The sequence below is a fragment of the Struthio camelus genome, chromosome 22, assembly GCF_040807025.1.
Source record: "Struthio camelus isolate bStrCam1 chromosome 22, bStrCam1.hap1, whole genome shotgun sequence".
Lineage (NCBI taxonomy): Eukaryota > Metazoa > Chordata > Aves > Struthioniformes > Struthionidae > Struthio > Struthio camelus.
The window spans coordinates 4,129,289-4,147,813 of record NC_090963.1 but is presented as its reverse complement, the minus strand read 5'-3'; the positions used below and the strand labels follow the sequence as shown (position 1 = coordinate 4,147,813).

The 18,525-nt window shown below is 48.5% G+C and overlaps 1 protein-coding gene across 3 annotated transcripts in view; it reads right to left on the bottom strand.

The window, feature by feature from the left end:
• GRIK4 (glutamate ionotropic receptor kainate type subunit 4) overlaps nucleotides 1-18,525 on the bottom strand; it is a 223,356-nt gene that overhangs the window by 7,717 nt on the left and 197,114 nt on the right. For all 3 annotated transcript variants that reach the window (XM_068916506.1, XM_068916508.1, XM_068916507.1), the window contains exons 13-16: nucleotides 12,756-12,869; nucleotides 5,133-5,242; nucleotides 2,864-3,037; nucleotides 2,423-2,588 (exon numbers count right to left, since the gene is read on the bottom strand). In XM_068916506.1, coding sequence (XP_068772607.1) covers nucleotides 2,423-2,588; nucleotides 2,864-3,037; nucleotides 5,133-5,242; nucleotides 12,756-12,869 — 564 coding nt within the window. The remainder of the gene's footprint in view (nucleotides 1-2,422; nucleotides 2,589-2,863; nucleotides 3,038-5,132; nucleotides 5,243-12,755; nucleotides 12,870-18,525) is intronic.

The following is an 18,525-nucleotide window of genomic DNA, read 5'->3' as shown; positions in this document are numbered from 1 at the left end:
CAAAGTCTGGCATGAAATGCGTGCCTAATTCCAATAGCTCATGCATAGCTGATGTTCTCTTAAACCGCTGAATGCTCCCCACATGGCTTACACCTTATTGCTTGTCAAAGTAACCTCGTGCTTAAGAGCTAGTGTCAGAGCCAGACACCATCAACCCAAGAAGGGCACTGAGTTCTGGGTGTAGAGCCAAAGCTCTTTTGAGGTTGTTGCTGGACTGTGGTTTAATCCATCATGAAACAAATCAAAGTACCTATTTAAGTGAACTAGTGTCTTTTCACTGGCTGCAGTAAACTAAAGCCCAACCAGACTCAAATCCTGAGACTTTGGAGGTGGCGGAACCCATTTTCGTTTGAGCGAGAGAGAAACTGACTGCAGTTAAACTCTCTTGCCTGGGCTGAGCCAAGAGTGAAACTCGCTAGCACAGAGACTGAAAATAATCACCCTCTGGTCTACGTTAGGAGTTTCTGAATTTTGACTTTTACCCCTCAAATTTGTATTTCTACAGCACATGAAATCCCGTGGCACCAGACTTCGCTCACCTCCAGGCAACCACATCAGGTAAGTGGTGTGCTGTTAACCAGTCTCCCGGCCAACCACATGGCCATCACGCTTTTAAGGGCTGATTTCCTGCGGCTCGTGAGCTATATTGGAGGGTAAGTCTGCTGCTGACCTAGTTATTGACCTCAACTGTCCACCTTTATTCTGTGGGTACAGTCACTTGTGCAAGACAAGATGAACGGGTTGTGTGTTTGTCCCTGAATCACTGTACTTTTAAACCCCGGGTATTAGCATCAGTGGAAACTGCTGCCAGTAGAGGTTAATAGCCAAGGTGGTTTAGGAAAGGACATACGTCTCAGGTAGCCACTAGCTGAGGTGAAGACAGCTTCAGCTATGCCTGCTTAATCCATCACTGCACTTGACTCACCACCTTTGTACCAATGGAAAATGGATCCCAACACAGTGCAAAATGCTGCATATGGTACAAGAACATGTTTTGCTAATTTCTCTTCTGATCCTAGTGACTCCAGCACACACCAGGCAATGTAGAGCTGCAGTCAGGCTTTTTAACTTGAAAGCCTTCCTGAAAAGAACTAAGCGAGTGCCTCATATTCAACCACCTTATTCACTTGGGCTCTGTTCAGCTCATTTTAGATGTAACGTTCTGCTTAAAAGTAGCTTTTTGCCAAACCCCTGAAGGGTGTAAAGTCAAGCTGAAAAGCTCAGGCTCACTTGAGAGATTTCTCAGGTTTCCCAGTTCAGTTCAGACTGGGAGGAAAAAAACAGTGAGAAAAGCTTTATCTCTTCTTCATATTTCAACATCTAATAAATAAATGAACAATCCTCAGTAGCTCTTTATGTGTCTAGTGCACTGCAGAAAAAAATCAATTTGTTTCCCTTCTAAACAGAACAGGGAAGATAGAAATGAAACTGGGCTAAACGGCATGTATACATTTGCACGTTCTTGTCTTGTTTGTTTTCAGTGCTGTTGACCACATAAAAATTACGTTTTGCACACGCACTTTTACCTATGCTAGCCTACCTGGGGTTTGCAAAAGTTTCTTTGCTCATCTAACCTGAGGGACTTCCATGTAGAAGTTAAAGTTGCATCATAAAGGCATGGAGACCCACGGAAATTTGGCTGCAAATGCTTAGCTGCTGAAGACCGTGTTATGTCATCACCGTGACATACAGATATGAACTGTTTTCCTACCCACTTGGTGATGCTCCAAACGCAAAGTCATCTTCCCAGTCTGAGCCAGTAGGCCTGTTCCCCTATGGTCCAGCACAGATCTCCTGTCTCTACTCCTCCAGCATCCAAAGATCATGCCAACTGCTACATTATGAAACACAGCCTTCACTCTCCTCCTCCTCCATGCCTCCCATGCCACTTATCTCAGTTCCAGCGTAATCTCAGCCCCCTTCTTGTTCAATTTTGTATCCCCAGAACTTCAGAACCCCCTTCTTATGCTCTCACCTTGACTCAGTGGTACTTTTACTTAAAATCTGATTTAAGAAGTGGAAAGGATTTAAGGATTAAAGGTGTGGCCCACTGAGAACAAAAATAAAGATGCAGAAAAAGCAGAAAATTGATTTGCTTTCCTTGAAACTTTCTTTTCTAGATTACAGTCCAGAAATTGTAATATGCCCTCTCTTTTATCAGCCTCATCGCTGTCCATTGTAAATTCACGACACGTTACCGATCACACGCCCATAAGCCACGATGCTCTCAGTTAGGAAACCATTTAAATGATCCCATCATCATCCACTATGGAACTAGCCCAGTCCTGTGCAACCATCTAGCCAGAGGCTCAACCAAATTACCCCTCCGGGCAAGAAACCGGAAGGCAACACACCAGAAACAGGTACGACTGGCTAGGGCCTTTGCACCCCCTCCCCCTGTTAACAAAAAAATGGGGTTTACTTGGAAGAAGGTCATGCTGGAGCCTCCGTGAATGGTGCCATACTCGATCGCTGTCTGGTCAGCCAGGTCATCCACGGATTCGATAGGGACGTCCATCCGTTGCACGGTCAGGAAGGCTGCCAAATTGGCTGTGTAGGAGGAGATGATGATCAAGGTGAATGCCCACCTAGGGAAAGGGGAAGCAAAGAAAGTGAGAGAGACAGCGACCTAGGATTTCCCCATGGACTGAATCTGATCTCCGTCCCCACTCTCTGCCTCTCCACCTGCTTTTGCCCAGAATAGGTCCACAGAGAAGCCAGGCACGTGCAAAGTTCCCTGAAAATGCAAAGCTTCATCACCCTGATCCTGATTTGCTCACGGTAGCACTATTTTGTGTAGGTACCATTCTGGCTAAAGAGTCTGCTCTACTTCCTCTTTAAGACGAAGGCTGGAGCTCCTTACCAGACTCCACTGACACAGCGCGTGGACAATGCTTGGGGCGCAATGGTAGAGCCCTGCTGCATGAATCCTCCAACTGGAAACCACAAGCTGTTGCCGAGAGAGTACTGATTCACGAGAAGATTGCATCTTCCTTGTGAGCAGGGGTGGGGGCTGTACCACTCATACGGTGTCAATCTAAAATGACAAGAAACAAGGAGCTCAGTTAATTCGCTATGAAATGCAGCACCATGGAGAAAGAAAGCACAACTGTGAAGCCCTAACTCTCCTGGAGGCAGAATTTTCTGAAGAGGAAACTCTTTGCTGTCAATTGATGCCCAGGGCTCCAAGCTGAGTTGTGTGCTGCAAGACTCGGAAGTCAGAGGCTTCGATGCAAGATTTACAAAAGTTTTGAGAAGCTCTGCTGAAAATCTGGGCATGGGCTGTGGAGAAGCTGGAGCCCGGTTTGCACATTTGTATCACGGACAAGAACACTAATAGTGCTGTAAGTGCGTGGACTTCATGTGAAATCAATCATCTTCTATTGTGTGTCCCCTGCCAGAGAATGAACATCAATGAGACGCTCAAACGTGAAATGTCAGACCTGACTGCAGAGCAGCATCAAGAAAAATAACTGTATTGGTGCAAATGGCTGCTTCAAGGTCTATTTGTCCCACTAAGGTCTAGGTCCCAGGTCTAGTTTGAAGCCACGTGCCAGTTTTCACAAGCATCACATGCTTTCAGTGCTCATGGGGATGGGACAGAGGTGGGAATCTGAAATAACTGATAACATGCCACTCAAGTGACTATAGCCTAGCTCTCCTCCTCGTTCTGTGGATGGAGAAATCATCAAATAACATGACTTTAGCCACACGAGTTAAGAGCTTCTGACCCTGCACCACAGCTTTATTTCTGCTGTTTCCAATCCTCAGTTTTGCAGGCGTTAGGAAAGTCTTGCAATTCCTATGCTGCAGTTCATTCAATTGCTACTGGTTAACAAAGCCGGTGGGTCGTTCTGGGGATACTGCAAATACAGGTGAAGGACACTGCTATCTTACATAGCATTTAACCAAAATAAGGTGTTCATTTTCATTTCTTCATCTCTGACCTCACTGCAAGGCCAGAAAGGTGGAGGTTCTTGAAGCCTTTCTGTGGCGGGGCCAAGGACGGGCAGTAAAACATCGTTCTGAGAAAGTCTTTTGCAATTCACAGGGTCAAAAGCTCCTAACTGCTGAACAGCACAGACAGCAGTGCTGGAAACTCCATCTCCAAGGCAAAACCATGCAAAGGCCCCTTTCTAGAGGATCTTGTTTAAAACCTGCAAAGAGAGGCTGCAGAGGCACCAAATCTCAGTCTAGAGAGAGTGCCTGACTGCATTATTAAGTGGGTTTTTTTTTTAGGACAATGTTTTTGAGACTGTAGCAGGATTCAAAAAACCATTAAAGCCCTGTCAGCATGACAACTTTAGCCATGCTAAGGGACCAACTGACAGCACACTTCCATTTCTATAATGAGAATTGAGTGTTAACCATGACCTGAAACAGTCTTTAAGCCTTGGTCATGTCTTTAGCACATGCTCTCAGGACACAGTTCAACTCTGTCCAAGAAGGCCCATCTATGCCACTGCACACAAGCAGTTTGTTATGGGGTCAGGGAAAACAGCAAGGTAGCCAAGACCCCGGGCCTCGATGGGAGACATGCTGCAGACAAGCTTTCAATGATAAAATTTAAGACAGATTTAAATTAGTCACAGGGAGCTGTCAGGCAAGGTTTTGCACATAAACTGAGAGGCTCTTGAAAGATATTAATGAATTTCCATTTTCTATATGCACTGGATTTTAAAGGCCAGAGGAACCGACACGAGTACTGGAATTGGATTTAAAATCTCTGAATCCATTTGTCTGTATCTGCTGGCCCTATCATTTCTATTCAAGAGGGGCAGCTGGGTTTATCCATCAGATTTTGCACCTAGAGAAAGCTGCACCCTGTTCACGATACCAGCCCTAGGCTTGCACCTCCTCCCACCTTTCTGAGCCTTCCCAGGCAGCTTGCGGCTGCAGTGGCCAGAAGCGTGGCCAAACGCTCCTGCAAATCCTGCCAACCTGCTCCTGTCCGCGCCACGTGGTAAAGCCACAGCCCCCGGGGTGGCAGAGGACAGCGGGGCTGGGCCGAGCCTCGTACTTGGTTTCCAAATCTGTGGCCCGGCGGTCTCATCACGCTTCCCCGCACGGGGCTGAGAGCATGACGCTAGATGGCACCGCGAGGAAAGGAACGACAACACAAGTCACATTACCGAGCAACCAAGAAGAGGACACAGCTGACAGCCAGGTAGGCAAGCAACATGAAGAGCCAAACGCCAGGGGAAAAGGGATCCAGGAAAGAGAAGTAGCCAGGTTTGCGGCCCTGAAAGGGAAACAAAAAAAGAGTTTGACCTGTATTTATTTCTTAAAATTAAATTGCCATTCTAAAAACGACACGACGAAACACGTCTGCCCTGATGATGACAGTGGATGGGAGCAATAGACGGAAAATAAAGTAAAGGGGATTTGCAAGAGTCTTGCAGAGGACACAGGTGAGATAGAATGCACCAGCACAAATCCCTGAGTCCTGCAGCATCTCACCAGCTAGGACACGTCTCCTCAGACACTTCCTCTTCCCACCTCAAGCAGCTTTTGTTCCTCTAGGCAAACAGAAACAGGTGAAGCGAGAGAAAAAATGAGACAATGCCAGGGCTCTCCCCTCCACAGTGGTACAACGTCTTTCAGATACACACAGTTAGGAGCCCGAGGGTTCCTGTCCTTGTGAGAAGGAGTACTGGCTAGTGGCACCTCCTGGAGAACGTGGCCTCGGAGCTTCACTTCACCTGGCACCTCTCAGCCTGCAGGACCTCAAAAGGGGATGCCCAGATCTGTAGCCCTGGTTCATCCAACTGGTCTTTACACACTGAAGGGCTCCCCTGGGAGAGAAGATGCCTGAGCACAGAGGTGGGTGGGATCCTTCGCAAGAGGTAGAGTGGGAGAAAGTATTTCCATCCAGAAAGAAACAAAAAATGTTTGCAATATTTCTGTTTTTCTCTCTTCAGGCTTGAAATGGTATTTCTTTACATAACCCAATAAAATGATTACTTTTATCTCAGGGAACACGGTATTTTTATCTTCAGCATGCGTCAGAATTTCCTGCTTTTTCCCAGCAAAACCACCTTTGCCTTCTTGAAAAATAAGACCCTCACTGCTAGAAAAAGTGGGTTATCTCCTCTCTGGATAACTTACAGTTTCAATAGGACACTGCTGCCACTGAAATCTTGTCAAATTTTGTGAAACTTTTACAAAGGGAGGATGACTATCTAGAAGTTTTTCAAAAGCTGAACACCTCCCAAACGGTTGAAAATATTTCTCCTGCTGCCACTAGCTGAGCATATACAATTCCTCTGGGACCCAGCCACCTCCAGGGTGCGGCAAGTAGCCACGAATGTCTCTCCAGCACACTGAACGACACTGGGCAGGCAGAGAGAGAGGCAAAAACAGAACAAAAGTCATGGGGGTAAAGAATTGCTCTTTTGCTCTCTACAGTTTTTAATATTAGTAAGGAGCAGGAAGCGCTTCGTTTAAGCACAGATCTTCTGGCATTCCTCTCCCATCCCAAATGCTGCAGGTGTTCATGCAATGTTCATCCAGCTCAAGCATCTGCTTTTCTTGAGGTCTCCTCTGAAAAACTCCCAGCAAAGGCACACAACATAGGACAAAGGGACTGCGTTAACCCTGCAGGGATGTGAGCTCATGGCTCGCACGACCCTGTATCTTGAATCACAAAGTCAGTCCTTGTATCACAGAACCTCAGGCTCTACAATTTCCCCAAATATTTGTAACCACAAAGCTGCCCAGGAGCCAGAGCTTTTACAGTAAAGTCAGAGGGGAAACAGCCTCCACTCTCCCCCCGCAATATTCTCCAGGCTTTGCTATAGGGAACCTTTTATTACATTGCTAGCTAGGCTCTTCCTACGTTTCTTATTAGCACGTTGCTGTGTGGCCGGCTCAAAACATATATCACTCTCTGTTCAGTTCAGCTCACTCAAGCAGTGATTACCCAGAACCTCCAAGCAAGACAACTGCTCCGCTGCAGGTTGTTCAGTTTACACCAAAGCCACTGTCAGGGCCCTTCTTTGACAAAGGGAGGCCTCATTTTTCCCTAGTCCACTGCCTTATTCTACCCATCTGTGACACCACGTAAACTAAAAATAGCTAGTAATAGGTAACACCTAACCTCAGTTGCCATAGCAAACCCAGTATCACCACAGACCAGGGTCCTAATTTTTAAGCACTGTGCTTAATCCAAAGGCAGAGAATGATTTTATGTTTTCACAAAAATCTCCAGGAAATATAGCTGGAATTTTTTTCCTTCCCCAGGCTCAAGAGGGTCACTTTAAATTCTGTTCTCATTAAAGAACTGTTTTAATATTGAAATATTCCTAAATTTATGCAAAAAAAAAATGATTTTCACAAGGTTTTGGTAGTTCTTATAAAGACTAAGATGTTGCTAAAAAAAGGCAGTAGTTCTTATGCAAAAAGCTTCCTCCAATAAAAAAATCTACTGTGATATTCTGAACTCCAGTCACCAGCTGGGACCATAACATTTCAGAAACTTTCTAAAGCAATCTCTGCCCTCTGTGAAGCCAAGAACCAAACCATAGCCACCTACCCATATCCTCAAGGACAAGAAGTCTTTGAGGTTGGCATCTGCATTAGTTTTTTTAAATTATTTTTCTTTTTATTTTTTTTTGAGAATCTGGCTTATTAAGCCTTTTAACAAACAGATGAATTATAAATCACTGGTTCAGATCCCTCTGCTTCCATTTTTGGGTTAATTTAAAACTAGTTCCCAAAAAAAGGTGCAGATTCTCCTGGGCATAATTCCAGGGTCTATCTCTTCAAGACAAGATCTCTTCCCCATACTGAGTTATCCTATTGTGTGGGGTATATGCATATGAGTGAATCAGACAGGAATGAACCGTGAAAGAGATTACATTCTTCTTTTGTTCTTTTCTCTTTTTTTGGTTAATTGCTGCCACGTTCTACTTTTCCTTATATTCTTCCCAGAAACCCAGAGAGAGACACATGATTACTACAGCCAACATCTGGGCCTGAACCAAGGGCCTTCAGAGCCAAAGATACCGTTCGAAACTACACACCCAGAGTCCTCGAGGAATTCACATATTCCATAAAATCCTTTGCTCACCTTCTTGGAGCTCCTCTCGCTACTTCAGGGAGGTGAGATCGTCTCACGAGGTTGTGCATGCTCCTGCATGCAGTTTGCAGTCCTCCCTGATCCCATCCACAGGATTATGGGCATCTTGATGTCTATCGGAAGCCTAGAGGTAGGTATTGTAAAAACTCTTCTCTTTACAAACTGCCTGGTTTTCCTGGATGCCCCGCAGCCACCTGGTTCCCTTTTTCATCTAGAGTGAGACTGGCTCAACTGCCTCTTTTCTGCAAGCATTTCCACGCTCAAGAATAACATGTAGCAAAGGGCTCCTGTAAGGTGTGAAGGGCACCTTCTGCCCTTGGCCAAGCAAGCTGGAGCTTCTCAAGCAGAAGATTCCTCAAAGTGGCTTATACTTCCCTGGCATCCCAGAGCCTGTCGACAAGAAGAATTTCTCAAGCATTGCTGGGTATCAGCTGTGGCTCCCTTGTGAGATGTTCTTGCAACAAAGTTCCTTTCCATAATTAGGACCTTGATGTCTTCTCTATATTTCTGGGGCAGTTTGTCAATAAATTACACTCGTTACGGAAATTGAGTTGGAAGCTTTAAATTTCAGGCTTGGCAATGACTCTCTCCCGTGACTTTAAAGAAGCAGTTGTTCTGGTTCTTTTCAGCTACAGTCATTTTCAGGCTGCTGCTACATATTCTTTTCATTCACAGTAGTGATAAGAATAAAGATATTCTGTTCCCATGGAGGGTGCAAACTCTCTCTTATCTGTCTGTTTTGAAGATGGGAGTGACAATATCTGGTGTCTGTCAGATATTTTTAGCAGGTCCCAATACAGCTTTGTTAACTGGAAGAGCTTTTTTTCCTAGAATAGAAATGTTCAAGATGCCCAATAATTGATGAAGGCCTCCTGCAAAGCCTCAGATGGAAGCAGGAGAGATTCATTTACCCTCTTCAGTGGTTCCTGAAGTCTTTATTTTCAACCAGAGAAAACAGTTTCTGGAGGGAGTAGATACCAGTGACAAAATATCCTGAATACAGAGGGACATCAGGAGGAAAGGAGGAGGAGCTGAGCTATATGTTATGCTCACAGATCACAAGTCTGTGAGAGACATCTCCCTGCCTGGCCTGCAGAATCACGCACACATAAAAACAACAGCCTAAAGGGACTCCACAGCTTGTCTGATCCCTCTTGCAGAAACAGTCAGCTGTACCTATGTCATTTCTAATAAACGTCCCTAAAAAGGTCGGCAAAAGAGCCCTCTTCTGTCCCACTGAGTCAGAAGAAAAGAATGAAAACTCAGCCTGGAAAGACAGAAACGTTAACAAGGGCTAGCTTGTAACTTTGTGGTGGACAGACATTTGGTATCACCGAAACAAAGCCTGCATATTCTGGGATGAAAACGTCTTTCCAAACAGATCCAGATTCCTCCATCTCTGGGATCCTTTGCCTCTGGGTACATGAGCAAAAACCAGGCACAGGACGCTGTGAACGCTGAGCTTAACATGGGGTCACCAGAGGGGCCACAACTGACATACCACCATGTCCCACGTTCCCCGACGGCATCGCCACGCTTGGGGCCAGCAGGTGCCTCACGTTTCTGTTTCAGTCAAACAGGAGGTTTGCTCACAGAATAGCACAGCTTATGGGGAGAGGTGCTGCCTTACAACTCTTCAGAGGTCCAAGTTGGCTGTAGAGTCTCCTTAGACCGGAGTGAAGGAGCTATTCACTCTGTCCTTCTCACATTTTACATGTCTTCTGTAGCAATCAAGTAGAAACACTTTAAGCCTCAGTTCGTTTGGCCTAAACTCAGCTATCCCGACGTACTTACTAAATTCACATTCCCTCATCTAAAGGGAGAGCACAGTAAGGGCTCTCTAGGGCTGATGAGTAAGACACACGTGCTAGCTACTCCCTCATTCCCTTGCATGGTGTGGGCATTCAGTGCAGAAGCAGGTACGTGAGTAAAAGCATGTTTATGCTACAAATAAACCTGACTCTCAACATATCTCTGCGTGGAAATGGCACCGGGCACCCGGGCTCAGCCCTCTGCCGAGCAGAATGACGGCTCAGGGCTCGTCATGTCTCCTGCCTTCCACAGGATCCTGTAAGCTGGCTAGAGCGGGAAAATAACAAAACAAAGAAAGCCTTTTCCTTTAGCAGCCTGCAAGTCAGAAAGCCTATTAGAGTCCTCGTGTCAGAAATCCATACTTGATTGTATCACAACAAATGAAATTGAGAAAAATGACAGCCCCATTTAAAGCTGCCATATTTGGTTATGCGCGATAAGAGAGACATGCAATGTGGTGGCTGGGTTGGGGGAGGAAGGAGGAGAAAGGGAAGGAGAAATCATTTGCAGACAGAGTTATATGGAAATTAAAAAAAAAATGTCATCACACTGGGAGGCAACTGGGGCATGGAGGCAACTCCTCAGCCGGAGATTTTTTTGGGGTCGTTTATTAGGCAATGTCTGACCTGCACCATGATTAACATAACAGCAGCTGTAATTTTTTGACATTGCAGAGATGCTTGTTGGGGTGAGGAAAGGCAGGAGAAGGGAGAGGGTAAGACCAGATTGGGCTGTGCGGCTGCCTTCATCTCCTCTGCAAACTAAATCCTCTGCAAATTAAAGGAAAACCAGAGCAATTAGCTATCTTGCATTTCATTGTCAAATAAATATTTACTAGTTTAATTAGCCAATTGCCACACAGCTCTCAGACACTCCACTTGCGCTAGGCAGGAAAAGTCTGGCCAAAGAGGGGCCCAATGCTGGAGAGGGAGGAGAGGGCTGGGGAGACTTCCCTGCTCTTGGGCAAGGCATGGGGAGAAGCTGCTCAGGTCCCTCAGCGGTTGCTCCTCCTGGCCTCCACACGGCCAAGCGGCAGGAAACGCTGCGCCTGCAGAGAGGCAGGGCTTCTTGTGGCATGACACGACTGACCCTGCGTTTCCCTCGCCATCCTGCCCGACGTTGTTGGGCAGGCCCACCCGGCTGGCAACAGCTACTGAAAGCCCTGACTAGGTCCTTCACGATGCAACTGAGGATCGAGCCCTGAATGATGGCAGGGGAATACTTGCCAAACCCTTCTGAGACTCTGTAATTATTAATCCTGTTTAGTCTGCTAAATGCCCGAAGGCCAGCCTGGAACGTGGCCCTGTTGCATTACTGTTGTACCAGCACAGGGTAGCAGATGGCCCCTGCCCTGAAGAACTTGCACTCTAAGTAGATGCGTCAGACACATTTGTATCTCGCTTGCACAGCAGCGACAGCAAACGCCTCGTGCTTACGGAGCAGATTACATCCGACCCCCATACCCCTATTCTTGTATTTTCTCTAGAGTGGAGCTACATCAACCTCATGCTGTTCTGAGGAAGGATGCCTCGTTAAGGGACTTGCTCAAGCTTATAGTGGAAAATCAAGAGATGGAGCATGCACGTTGCTCAATCCCCAGACTTTAAAAACGTGCATGGAAGGAGTTGGAGAAAGCAAGAAACTCAGTTAGAACGGCAACCCAGCAACGTTCACAAAAACACCTTCCAGATACACGGGGCAGCTGGGGCGGGATAAAGCAAGTGACAGGGGCAGGGATGCTTACACGTATTCGCTCACTAGAGGAACAAAAGGGTCTGAACCTTTCTGATCAGTTAACTCATTGATCCTAAGTTCTGCATGTACCAGAGGAAAAGGAATTTTAACTAGATTTTAATTACTTGTTTGTTCTTGGCAGGAGAAACTCGGCACAGAGAAATGTATGTGCAAGTTTGTTTATGTTCGTATTGAACACCGAATCTTTAATAGCCTTGTGATTTGAGCGAGGGGGCTGGGAGAGGCAGCTCTAATTGTTTCATCCTTTTGGCTGCTATCGTTGAGCTGATGGAAAACCAAGACGCTCAATTCTCATCACGTTCGGCACCATACAGAGCACGCGTTCAAAGCACGGACTGGGAACAACACGACGTCCCCCGGCCTGCCCAGCGCCGAAGAGCGAGGCAGGACGCGCCGGCCGGGGCCCCCAGCCCAGGGGCGTTCAGAGGCGCCAGGGCCCAGCTGCGGAGATATGCGCATTTGGGCCATGCCTAACTAAGTTTTTCCACGGCTGTCCTGGGCTTAGCTCAGCCTCCCCGGCTGAGTTTTGCCCCCAGCAATACCTGCAAGCAGACATTAACGCTAGGCCGTTTCTGATGCACGCAGCTGCGTTGCTGGGCTGCTGCCCCCATCCCAGCCATCCCGCCTTTCGGCGAGCCTCATCGCTGGGGGCTCCGAGCCACGCTAACGCAGTCCTACGGCTTGTGCGGGGCCCGAGGCAGAACCAAAAAAGGCTGATATCTGCCCATAATTCACCAGGGAGCCGCACTCCGATTCAGGGAGGGAAGGGGAAGAGGTGAGGGAGGGGATGGCAGAGAGGGACACGGTGGCACCGATCCGACGCTCCTCTGTTCGCGAAACTGCCTGCGATGCCCGAGCGCGCTGCCTGCCCGGGGAGCCAGCAGCCCTGGAAGTTTGCATGATAGAGACTGAAGCTGAGACAAGGCAGAGAGAGAGAGAGAGAGAGAGACAGAGAGAGAGAGAGAAGAAGGAAATAGCGGTCCAGCACGTTTGCGTTTAAGTAAGAAACCAAAATATTTTCGTGAGTCATTCATTATTCTCCTGCAACTCGGTGCGTTTGCATGCAAATAATGGAATGACATAAAGGGTTATAAAATAAGTCTCTTACCATATGAACTCGGTAGAGAATGCTAATTCCCAGAGTCATGAACGGCTTAGAGAAATCAATCACCTTCTCCCGCTCAGCAGTAATCGTCAGCCCAGCCACTGCCAAATCGGCTTTCTGAAGAGAAAGGAAAGCAGGGAAAATCAGGATCGCCGGCCCAGGGGAAGGCCCCAGGCACTGCATGACACCCCGCTCCTGACGACAGGCAGCCCATCCATTTGGGATGGGGCGCACGCGCTGCGGGGCAAAACCCGAGCTCTGCGCACACCAGCGGGCGTTCTGCCTTGCCTTCCACTAGCGCAGACCGTGGTCCCTCTCCCCCTCACCCCTGGGTGGCATTCGCATCGGCCCTGCGCGGGCAGGCTCCAAAGTTTAAGCCAACTTATGCTCTGGACCATCCTGCCCCGTTCCCCATTCCTCAACAAGACGCTGGGCGTTACTATTACTATATTTATAGGCTGGAAAAACCTAAAGCTCCCAGTCAGAAGCCCATTGCGCTAGGAGCTGCACTAACACAGAACACAACGGTAGCGTCTGCCTTCAAGCGCTCACAACCCAATGACTACTCACAGCGGGCTCTGAACGATAACTCTCGTTTGTCGAATGCTTTAAAATCTGGCGAAACAGGGGCCATCAAGGCAAGAATTACTGTACTGGTCTAAAGACGCTCCCCTTGCCCAAAGCCCCCGCTAAAAAGAGCTGTCCCCTTCCAGACAAGGCTGTTACCTGTGAGCACCATAGGTAGGAAATCAGAACAAAGCAGAGCCATTACCCACGTACCCTGAATTATGAAGCTTAAAAGCTTGCCAATCCCAGACTTTTAAAACTGCAGATTAGTCACCAAAAAACTCAGGGGACTGGCAAAAAAAATTCCAGATTGACTTGCAAAGCAAATGAGATTAAAGAAGAAAAAAATAAAAAGAATTTCTTCCAATGTTAATACCCTTGTAATATAGATAAAGGATTTGAATGTTAAATATTATTTTTATTACTATAGCTCTTTTAATGTCTGTAATTGCTTTCTGTAGAAAATGAAGCCTCCTCCATTCTCTTATATATTTGTTTGCCTACTATGCAGGAGGGTGATTATGCATATGGATAAAGAGAGCAGGGGGAGCACAATTTGCACTTTTCCGTCCCTGAACTTCATAAGGTCTGTGCAGAAGCCAAGGGACCATCAAGGCCCGAAGACCCAATAAAATATGCAGCTTATCTCCCAGGATCCATGCCCTAGTTGTAAATGCACCTCGCAAGGCAAATTTGCGGGCATGCCACTCTTACCACGCTCTCTGAATCTGCTGCTCTTGCATCATTTTCCTCAAGGAAAGAAGGATTAATCACCTCCTGGCAGAGGTTCTCCAGATGTTTCTTTTCCTTCCCCTCCCAACACAGCTGCCCATTTAAAGGCAAGCAGGGAGAAAGGACCAATAAAAGGTAGGAGCTTCGAGAGTAGAACAAAGTGCAGCATTGCTGGAGCTTTCAGGAAGAAGGAAAGGGAAAAGAAAGGCTAGATCAGCAAAACTCCCTATAAATAGATAAGGTGCAGGGGTCAAGGGGGAGGCGATCTTTAACAGTCCATGCAGGGCTGCTTTATTGAACAAGGCCAGTGACAGATTTTGCAATTGTTTGCAAGCAGCTATTACAGATCCCTGGAGGTTCAGGCTGGAATGAATTATGAGCTAGGGAGAATTTCTGCCTAGCCAGACATTTACCCACAGGGTTTTTAAAAGGCACCAATAATCATAGCATGGTGTGCGAGTATTTAAGCCCTATGTAAACACCAGCAGATTACAAAGATGGGATCAATTCATCTGTGGAACAGGGCACATACGGAATTTTATCTGCTGGGAAACCCTAAAGCTTCCTAAACCTCTCTTGTCTGTACTTAAAAGGGTTTGCAGGTACTATTGTCCTGGGGAGAGCTCTACCAGCAAAGCCCCTCATGAAGATACAGCTTATTCTGACAACAGCTTTCTTCTCCCAGTTCTCCAGACTGAATACAATTCTACCAGCAAAATCATAGACTCAATGCACGTCAAATATGCCACATCAAAGATGTTTCTCTAAGCTCTAAGGCCATTTTCATTCCCCCTGCTGTGGGGGGGGCCAGCATAAAGGCTCTGTGCAAAGGAGTAGCGCGGCCCCCACATTTACCCAGCTCAGGAGGGTTACAGCCGCCTGCCGGCTCGGCTCCGTCCCTCGCCTGGCCCCTCTCAGGGGCGAGAAGTGGATGCCATCAGGGAACTTTGCGCGCTCAGTTATTCCTCCTTTGGGACCTTTCCAGATCATGTAGGCAGCAGCATCTTGAAAGCTGCTCTTACCTACGCAAAATATAATGCAAATCCATCGCCCTCCCTTTGTCAGCACAGCAGAGCTCCCCTTTCCTGAGCACAGCGTTTTGTGCTCCAGCTCCTTTCTCCGGAGGGTCTTGTCTTTCCACCCTTGAGACCTTCGGGCCTTGGACATGGAGCATCTTTTCCTGAGGCCAGTCGGGGTCAGTGCAAAAAGTTAACCAGCACATCTGGGAGCACAAAAAGACACCAAGAGCAGCTCGCTGAGCCCCAGGAACAGCACGCCCCGAGATGATGAAATGACAGACTGCGGTCTCCAGTCTTGCAAGTCTCTCCACCTGCAGGAGCTTTCGCATGATCTGTCTGCTACCTGCTCTGATTCACCCTGCAGCCCTGGCAGAGAGGCAGGAAGGTGATCAGGGCATTAAAGTCCTTCCATTTACTCCCTGCCTGCTCAACTTTGGTCCTTTCAGGACTTTTGCCAGCATCAGAACTTACAGTAGCTTCCAGGTTGCTCCAACCTATGCGCAATTCAATGCAAATCCGCCTTCTCCTTTGCCAGACGCTTCCTGCGGCAGAGACCTGCGGTCCTCACAGCTTCATTTGACTGCGCTATGCCAAAGACTGACTTTCTCTCAAGGCTCAGAAGTCACGCAAGTTAAGAGCTGATTTCTGACAGCAATAAACTGTGAGCTGGGAATCACATGCAGTGTTTTCTCTGCCTGAATATCATCCATTTCACGCTTTCAACTTCACTTCCTGATGTTCACAAAGCTTCTTGCGACTCACTGAGGTCGGCATACCTTAGTTACAGAGGGAGCTTGGCAAGCCTTAGCACTTCCACCCCTCCCCACCTGAGCACAGGCAGAAGCTAGCATTTTATAGACTACACAATGCATTTTGGGCGAGAAATGGATTTTACCTGATGCTTCCGCACTCTGTTCACACCCCGGTGCTGGGGAAAGAGGGGGAACGGAAGGCCAAGAAGGGAGGGAGGGGGGGAAGCACTGCATGATTCTCATCCTTCCAGTGCGTGCTCTGCTGCAGCCGTAAACATCAGCACAAAACAGGCTTAGAAAAAGACCCAGAGCATTAGGGGAGTGGAGACAGATGGCTCTTTAATAAAACACTGCTTAAGCAAGGGCAGAAGTCTCACTAGAGCCGAGCAAGCCCAGGCGGGCTGGTGTTGGGGACAAAAGCACGACCTGCCGTGACTGCACCCGGCATTAACTGCGGGTCCTGCCCGCACGAGCGGAGAGGCTCGCGCTGTGCCGGGAAGGACGCTAAGCACGGGGGCTGAGCCAGGCTCCTGAGGCAGCAGAACAATTAAGCAGCCGTAAGAAGTAAATCGCAGGGACTGCCTGCCCAGAGGAGGCGGCCGCCTCCTCGCTGCGGATGCTGACGAGGCTCATCTTGACGCTAACGGTGATGAATGGAGCGTGACGTCAGCCCTCCGCCTGGCGCAAGAGGATCCCGCGGAAAGATTCCCGCGGCACTCGGTACCGTCCGGGAGACCATCCCTGCTCTGGCCCTGCAGTTATGCACAAGCCTCTTATTACGCTACTGAAACAAAACACAATGAGAAAGTCCCAATGGCTTAAGGCTGCCTGTAGCTGCGAGCGAAGCACAGGGAAAAGAGCCTGAACGTCACCTCTGCCAACGCTCTCAGCAGCACGATTCCCTGACTTTTAGCAAGATCTCAGACCCTAAATCCCTCGGGAGAATATGAGACTCCGCTTCTCACTGGTACTGTCCCCAGAGCACTGACAGTATGGTCCACATCAGGAAAAACTATTTTTCACACTAGTTACAGTGCTTGGCCCTGACTTACAGGCGGCTTCTAAAAAGCTGAAGCCAGAGTTCAACCTTCAGGACTCACTTAACTTGAAACTAATGCCCCCCCCGCAGACCAGTTAGCACGGGCATTTCCGTTGCAGATGTTTGCTCCACTGGAAACCTGACTGGACATGGTATCGAGCAAACTGCTATGGATAACCCTGCTCTGAGCACGGAGGGTCAGTCTAGATGGTCCCCAGAGGTGCCCACCAACCTCAGCTATTCTGGGGGATTCTGTGAAATGAGCACCAGCTCACCACGCAGCAACCGTTTTCAGACCGCAGCAGGGTCAGATTGGATCGCAACCCAGATGGAAAGGCATCAGTCTGGTGCACCAAAGAGCTAGCACGAGGGTGGACAGAACTAGAGCATGAAGTCGCAGCACTCAGAAACACGCTCACGTGCGATGGGCTGCTTCAGAAGAAACCGCAAGGACCAAGACCCCACAAAGCACGTGCTCTGGTATCTTTATTCCTCCCCGTCCCGGCCACTCTTCCTCCACCAACCTTCAAGCGGGGCAACAGACTGGCCCTTGCATGGATAAGCTTCAGCCTGGCTCCTGCACCTCAGCCTTGCTGCTTTGCTTCGCCAATAGCCGGCACGTGCCCCCCTGACCCAAAACAGTTCTAGCACGACAGCAGGTTACAGTCTTCGGCTGGAAGGGGAAGACTTGAGCCTCCCACTGCCCTGGGGAGAAAGCTTTGCTGCTTCACCTGCTCTGCACCAGGCTCCTTTCCAAGCCCAGCACATTTAGGTAAGGCTCATTTCCTGCTGCTCTCATTCTCGCCCGCCCGCAGCGCAGCTCTGGTCTCTGTGGGCTAACAAGCCTGCCCAAAGTTCAGGGTTGGTTTGCTTTTCAGAAACACAGAGCGGTTCAGCTCGCTGCCTGCTCACCTGGGCAGCGGCTCAGGCACGTCCCAGTGAGTGACAGAGTGGCCTATCTGTATCTGCATATCTGTCCGCTGGCATTATGGGAACGGCTCCGCCGCCGCCGGATCAATGTACTGATTGCTTCTGCTCCAGCTGCCTATTTGATTTGACAGGAGCTATTTTGGGTCCTGCAGTCCCTCCCGCTAGAGTGAACAGGAGCCTGGTTGGGCACTTGGATGCATATTCTTGCATTTAAAACTGGGGCAAAATTAGGGTCACTTGTAACTTTTTTTTTTTTTTTTTTAAAGGATGTGTGTGAATTCAGCTATATGAAAAGTGACGGAGTGAAAGCCCTGGAGGCCGCAGCCCTCCATTTAAGCCACAGATGGGGATGGGACAGTCAGCAATCAGCGCAGATTTCAGCCCCGAGCCTGCCACCACCTGGGCGGAGGGCTACCGCCTCTAGGAACATGAGGAAAAAGTCAGTGCCTGGTGCCCGCTGTGCCCTTGGCAAAAGTCACTTCAGGTGGCCAGCCAGGATGGGGACCCTACGGCACACCAGGGACCAGGAGGGAGCCCTAGCTAGCTCGCAACACACGCACCACCTTACGCACGATGCTGGCAGTCAGTGGCGTGATGCAAAACCTCGCTGCCCACCGCCGCGCTGTGTTTGCTCAACAGCCTACGCTGCCTCACTTCCCCCGCTCGCCCCCCTCCCCGTCCTCCTCAAGCCGCCCGTGTCAGCTCTGCCAGCGCGATAGCAGGCTCCCCCTCGC